The sequence below is a fragment of the Lactuca sativa genome, chromosome 4, assembly GCF_002870075.4.
Source record: "Lactuca sativa cultivar Salinas chromosome 4, Lsat_Salinas_v11, whole genome shotgun sequence".
Taxonomy (NCBI): Eukaryota; Viridiplantae; Streptophyta; class Magnoliopsida; order Asterales; family Asteraceae; genus Lactuca; species Lactuca sativa.
Window position 1 is genome coordinate 64070646 of NC_056626.2, and position 7804 is coordinate 64078449.

Genomic DNA, 7804 nt, shown 5'->3' on the forward strand with positions numbered 1-7804 from the left:
ATTTGAACTTAAGGGTTTAAGTGTTTTTTCCGCCACATGAATTTTTTTTAACCTAAAAAACCTATCACCAACTAGACCTGATTTTGCTACATGTCGCCTCCGTTCACCACATGCTGTTCTCTGGTTGACATGTGTTCCGATGACTAATCTTTTACCATATTGCGGCTAACATTCTTTTTCGCTTGGGTATGGCTCCAACTATTTTGGGAGCTCGTCAATTAGTTAACCATAGACATATTTTAGTCAATGGTTATATAGTGGATATACCAAGTTATCGTTGCAAGTATACCACCACGCCGTGGTGATCATAAAGTTGACCGTTGACTTGACTTATGTTGACTTTCTCAAAATAGCAATGTACTTTCATATCAACTTGAAACATCCATAACTTTCTCATACGAACTTTGTTTTTAACGATCTTTATATCTACACGTTCGTCTTTAAAAGATATATCACTTTCTCAACTCCATTTTACTAAACAACAAGTACCCAATTTTTAATCAACTTTATGCTTTATCTTACTTACTCGTCTCACATTAATTTACTTCTCTCGAAATAATATTTGTTACGAAAACAATATGAGGTCTCATTATTTATAAAAGTGGATGGTAGAATATTGAGCAAGTGATATGCCATGTAAAACACTTCTACCCAAAAGGTGGGTGGAAGATACACATGAAAAAGTAGTGATTTATTGTGTTTGTAATTCATTTCTGTTGAGATGTGTGTGGATACAAAACACAGATGAATATGCTATTTGAGTCGCATACTTGTGAAAATCATGATTATCGAATTCTATCCCTATTATCCCATTGAAGCAATTTGATTTCTTGATTAAATTGATTTTTGACTGAAACCATTGTGATTGAACCGAAATCATATCAAATAAAGATTTGAATTTTATAAATAAACCAAATTTTTTCCATATGCTGAATCAACTTTTAGCTTTATCAAAATAAAACAATTTAATGAAAACAATCAATAAAACCAAAAACTGCAATACCAGAACCAATGACGTAACTTTATTTCTGAATAATTCCAACATAATAAATAAGAAATTTCACAAACTATGTAAAAGTGATAACAAGAAATTTGCATTATTTGAACAATGTAGAGGGGCATTCTGGTCACTTAATAAGCAACAAAAGCATAACAACAAAAGGTAAATTGGAAAGGGATAAGAAAAGAGCGACATCACAAGGGAGCCAATGCCTGAAAAGTCATTTTTACCCCTTCAAAGTGACACCCACAAAAGAAATGGCCAATGGGGATGATGCAATAAACGAGGGACCCTCCATGTGTGCTTTGGCAAACAGCTAGCAGAAAAGAAGCCTCTTTTTCTTTGCCTTTTTCTATTAGAGTCAAACAAAACATACACCATACACATTAGACACCATTCGATCCACCATACAAATCTATCCTCTTTCTTTCAATTTGGCATGTGCCAGTCACGTGATATATGTAATTTATTTAGATCATTTGTTAAAACGATTTTTATGATTTGGGTTAGTCATATGGCTTACAAATTAGAATCGTATTGTCAATGCACATCCAAATTTTGTCATAATCGTCGATCAGATGATATTACATACATATCTATTTTTAGTTGACATAATATGACATGATGTTTTAACCAAATATCTAATTGGTTTTTCCCCACTAAGGCAAAAAAGATGTCACACGAGGGTTAGAAATGTCATTTCAATGTCATGTAATGTCGTGTATGAAGTATGAAGCAGGTATTGATTTTGTCCAAAGTTTATAGGACAATATCGATAATGCTACCATGGTTAAAGAAACAACCATATTGGTAAAATTATTTAAATTTAAAACACACTTATTAGATTGTTAGAGTTAAACTACAGCTACAAGGACGCAAGTATGAACAATTTTTTATGCGAATAGCAAAGTTCATGGTTTTACTGTTACATATCCCGATATCCTTAAATATGCCTTGAAAGACATGCTTTTGTTACACATGATTGAACTGCACAAGCTCTTTAAGGCTATTTGGTGATGATAAAGAGGACATCCATATCTTTTTGTATAAACCTAGTAACTCGACATACAATTAATTACAATTTTCACTTACCTGACATTTGTTTGAGTTTCACATTTGTTTGAGTTTCAGCCAATGCACGTCAATATATAATATACTTGTCGTGTGTGCATGTCTACAAGAAGTACCATGTCATCGTTGATTGAATAAGCTATGTAATATAAAATCTTGAAAACAAACATCAGAAAAGAATAGGTTACATAATATAAAGTCTTGAAAATGAACATCAGAAACACGAATTAATATCAATAGCATGTGCTAATTCGTATCCATAGATAAAAAGAGCTAAAGGGGTGCACAAAAGAATAGGGAAAATAGGAATAACATTTTTTTTGTAGAGACAACACTTTAGAATCTAATAAAGACAAAGCTTTTTGCCATGTAAGGAATAATGGTGTACCCAAAAGGCTCTGGAAAAAAAAAAACAAAGGGTTAATGGGTTATGCTGCTTTTGCCAAGGCATTGATGCTTAAGAATGTATGGGAGTTTGCAACAGTCTTAAATGGAAGCATTTTAAACCCTTGTAGTGATTCTTCAGTCTTAAGTTTGGAACAATACCTTTTTTACCGGTTAGGTTTTCAAGAAGAAGAAACGATGTGTCTGAATAAGCTAAAGCTGTCTGGAAAAATATAATTATAAATAGATATCCACAAAAAGTTTATTTTTGTAAATCTCTTAGGCTTTTAATGTTATTCAAAGTCTTGTTTATTACATAATATATGACAATACTAAATAAGTTTTCTAGAGCTATTTTCATGATCATAATGAGAAGGATATTATGTCTTTTTACACTAATTAGAGAGATTGAAAGCGAGTCTATGTCTCACATTGTTTCAAGTTTTTGGGTGAGACAAAAAACAATAATTTTGTACAATTGACAGCCATTATAATTACAGTTACAATCACAGTTACCGTCATAATCGTAGTAGTAAAAATATTTGATAATTAAAGATGTGGCAGGTAGGGCAAGTATAGTCAATATGGTCATAAATAAAGATGGGACCTATAAAATGGAGGATGGGGGTTAATGCTATAAATGAATGGAATCTAACTTTTAAAATATCCAGAAAACAAATGAAAAATAGCAACAGCGTTCCATATATGGTCGTTGCTAAACTAGTACTATACTAATATACCTTTCTGTTTCTTGAAAATTGATAAACCTGTTAAGTTGATATGTGAAAAGAACATAAGTAGAAGAAACCATGAATTTCATATATTTCAAACTAGATAAATAAAACTTTCTATAGCAAGACCACAATTAAGGCATGAGACTGATGAGAGTGACTCTATAGCTAGTTTAATTGAAAGATTAATTAATGCTTAATTTTGGACAAAAATGTAAATTTAAAAAGATTCATGATGCTAGTCACTTTTTGTCCAATATGGGTCATTCATGCAAAACGTAGTGACATTTTGGAATATTTATCATGATTTTTTGCAATAAAAAAAAGTCTAGTAGATGGTTAGAAAAGTCAATTGTTCTTTTAATTGTTTTTTTCTTTTATGACATGCATTATTAAAAGTGAATCTGCTGTGAACTCCCCTTTAGTTTGGGTTTAGCTCCTAAATAAAAGTATTGTGATTGAATGTAAAAGGCTATCATAATAGCCTTCAATATTATTCGTCAATAAATAGCACAGATATACAAAATTACAGGAGAATTAATAGGACTATACAAGAAAACTCAATCATTGTCTACAACAATATTGGAATCTTAAATCTAATTAAACTATGAGCGGATATTCGGTGCATGATCCTTAATACGCCCCCGCAAGATGGAGGATCCGTCGGAGACTCCAATCTTGGACCGTAACAATAAAAATGGAGCTCGAGACAACGGTTTAGTGAGCACATCCGCTAGTTGATCCTTAGAGTTGATGTGATGAACCCGTAAAGACCCGGCGGCTACTTTCTCACGGACAAAGTGATAATCCAAGGCGATGTGTTTCATGTGAGAGTGGTACACAGGGCTGGCACAAAGATATGTGGAAACTGTATTATCACAATAAAAGTCGTGGTGCAACTGGGAGTGTTAAATCAAGTTTCTTGAGCAGATTTTCCACCCATGCTAATTCAGCGGCAGCGTTAGCGAGTGCTTTGTACTCGGCTTCTGTGGAGGAACGTGAGACCGATTTTTGTCTAGCAGATTTCCACGCAATGATGTTCGAACCGAGGTACAAAATGTATGCCGTTGTGGACCTTCCTGCCGTGGATACCCCTCCCCAATCTGAATCCAAGAAGACTGTAAGTTCCAAAGGCGATTTTCTGTTCAAAAATAAATCGTGATACAAATTCCCTTTAAGATAGCGTAGCAAGCGTTTGAGAGCTTGCCAATGTGTTTGAGATGGATCGTGCATGAACTGGGACAGTTTGTTAACGGCGAATGAAATATCTGGTCTTGTGAATGCAAGGTATTGAAGAGATCCAACTAGCTTGCGATAAGCTGTGGGATCCACTCTCGGTGTACCATCATCAAGTTTCAAGGTCTCAGATGAACATAATGGTGTGAGAACAGGCTTGGCCCCATCCATGCGATGCATGGTTAATAAATCAAGTACGTGTCTGTGCTGCGAAAGGAACAGACCATGAGTTGTTGGTATTAACTCAACTCCAAGAAAGTGACTTGGTATTAACTCATCGACGTAAACCATAAAGTAACACATGATACCGTCACGATTGTATATAAAGAGAGAAGCATCAGCAAGAGACTTTTTGAAACCCGAGTCAAGCAAGAATGATATAAGAGCGATATACCACGCTCGCGGTGCTTGTTTGAGCCCATAAAGGGACCGTTTGAGCTTACAAACATGATTTGGATATTGTGGGTTTGTCTAACCGGGAGGTTGTACCATGTAGACCTCCTCTTGAAAAGTACCACACAAGAATGCATTATTTACGTCAAGTTGACGTAGTGACCAATCTCGAGATAAGGCAAGGGAAAGCACGGTTCGTATAGTAACAGGTTTAGTAACGGGACTGAACATGTCAAAGTAATCCTTACCGTACTCTTGAAGGAACCCTTTAGCTACAAGCCTTGCCTTATACTTATCAACAGTACCATCCGGATGTCGTTTAATACGAAAGACCCACTTGCATCCGATAGGATGGTGAGAAGTTGGAGGAACGAGTTCCCAAGTGTGATTAAGAAGCAATGCGTTATACTCATTGTCCATAGCTTGACGCCATATAGGATCTTTGGAGGCTTGAAGATAGGTATGGGGTTCAAGAGCATGAGGAATAGGATAGAGAGTGGTGTTGTTGACAAAATGAGGGTTGTCAACTCTGATCTTATCAGATACGCGTGTCCTTTAGATAAGGGATCATATATTCCTCCATTCTAGATATTGTATAGACTGAGACATGGATCTAAATCATTCTCTCTGTCTATGTGTTGTTTCCCGAATTCAGATTTATGACGACTGACAACAGACTACAATTTGAACACATCAAATTAGTCCCGGCTTGGCCAAGCACTTAGGTGCCATCACTAAATCATCGAGGGGACCACAGATATCGCTTTTATCCTACTTTGGATAAAAGAAACGGATAAACTTTGACTCAATGCTCGCTTGCACTCACTCACCAAATCACACACAACAATATGTTTTATAACACCAAGTTACTGGTGCGTTTACATATTATCAATGTGCAACCGACTCGCAAGATACAACTCACACATCTCGGTTTCAAGAATATAAGATGTTATCGTCTCACCAATCACTCGTGATAAAATCCATGAAGTGATCCAAGTGAGCGTGGGTTTAATCCAATTCTCAAATCATATTCATAAGCACTCATGAACGTTGCAACAAACATTTGCTTATGTCTAATACACTTAAGACAATCCACTCACCAATTCGCGACAATCTTCATTCATATCTACTTCCAACATATGAACGAATGTGGTCTGTTTGAATAATTTGACTGTTCTGAACCAATTAAATTATTCAGGAAGTCAAAACATGCAAAGTGAAACACAAGAATAATACTAATCCCATATGGCCTCAAACCTTTGAGTATAAATAAAACACCTTTTATTTATCACCATATCGATTACTCATTACTTGTCGTTTCGGGTAATCAACTTCTTACTTGAATTATTACTACACTTGTCCCATGCTCTTAGCATGCACACAATGTTTACCTACGGTTCTTACTTTGTGAAATAGATCAAATGAACACATTTCCAGTCAAACTCATTTCACAACTCCTAATCCATTTTCATAAGTGAAAGAATATCAAATTCTTGCCACTTATGGAATATGTTAGATTCTAACATTTTATGCAATGATCCTTTCGTAATGTCATTGCACTAAAGTCACAATGACTATTGCCAATGAAATTACAAAGTCCTCTATCGGAGATTGTTACAAGACAATTCCATAGATGTGATGTCTCTCACTCAAAGTACATTCCTTTGAACATCATTTTGCATAAAATTTCTAATCTAGACATTGATTCTCAATATCCAATTCCCAATATGGAAACCTTTCCATACTTATCATATGACAACTCATTCTCAATAAAATCTTATCTATTCATAATAATGTCGATATGGTCCATCCAATATCATGCTTCCAATTACTCACAAGCGACCAATCCTCGGCGAACTTTGGATTGTCCTTTGATAGTTGTCTAATTATCTTAGTCAAAACCAATTCTTGTCCTTTTCCCTCTAAATGCACTAATGGTCAAATATTATAGCATTTGCCATCGATCCTATACCCGAAGCGTATGCGACACAATGCATAATGTCTTATATAAAGATTCGATACTTTATCAAACTTCTGCCATAATATTTTATGTGCTACGTTCTCTCAATTCGAAATATGAAGAGGAATGCCGTAATCATAATCGAATTTTAAGAACGCACTATGTTCCATTGACTAAATTTATTAACATTCCATAACCTAAGCCTTTAGATTTGAAATGAAGCATAATATTATCTCCCTTAATTATAGCAAAACAACTTTACTACCATTGCGAATTTGCAAAGTATAACTCTTGTTTTCTATAATTAATATTGCTAACTTGCAATACTTGCCTTAATAATCATGCAATCATAACATTTATGCTCCCACTATCACGATGATTATTATAAAAATAACACTTATGCTCCTACTAGCTTTGACATGTATTCAGAAACAACTTAACTTTCAGAAAAACAATGCGTATTGAATTTCTTTAAGTTCATATTTCTAATACCCAATGCTTTGATAATCTTTTATCAATACTTCTTAAACTTATACACCTTTGCCTTAGATAGCTCATATGTGTGTCTTAAACAATTCAGACTAATTGCCAAATCTCATAATTCAAATCATGGAAAGGGATACCGTAACCATAATCGAATTCGAGAATACAATTTTCACAATTACTATCTTCTTAAAATCTTTCTTAGTGAAAGAATTTCCTCACAGTCATTTTCATGAAGGAGGGAATCTTATGACACTTAGATTTTAATGGTGTATGTGTTCTTATCCATGTGAATTTGTCAAAACCAAAGTTTACGACAAATTCAAACTCATATGGACCGAACTTTTCTTAATCTTGATTTCTTGCCTTATGGTAACACAGCTGCCCACCATGTCTTCCAAGTAGTTAAGCAGCTCACCCTTTCCTATCAATGTACTTTCAATTGATCAAGGTCCTTGCCTTTTATGCATTCAAATGAGAACTCATAGGGCTCACATGCATAATTAACTCAATTGTAATGGCACAGAAACAAGGTAATGTCAACAC

At 34.7% G+C, this 7804-nt stretch overlaps 1 protein-coding gene across 1 annotated transcript; it reads right to left on the reverse strand.

Moving 5' to 3' along the window:
* Positions 1–4062: 4062 nt before the first annotated feature.
* LOC111885645 (uncharacterized mitochondrial protein AtMg00810-like) lies at positions 4063–4602 on the reverse strand. Its single transcript, XM_023881881.1, has one exon. The coding sequence runs from the start codon at positions 4600–4602 to the stop codon at positions 4063–4065; it is 540 nt and encodes a 179-aa protein (XP_023737649.1).
* Between the last annotated feature and the right edge of the window lie 3202 nt (positions 4603–7804).

Coding starts and splice junctions, on each gene's coding strand:
- LOC111885645 (XM_023881881.1), bottom strand. CDS start 4,602: ATGCATCGCATGGATGGGGCCAAGCCTGTTCTCACACCATTATGTTCA.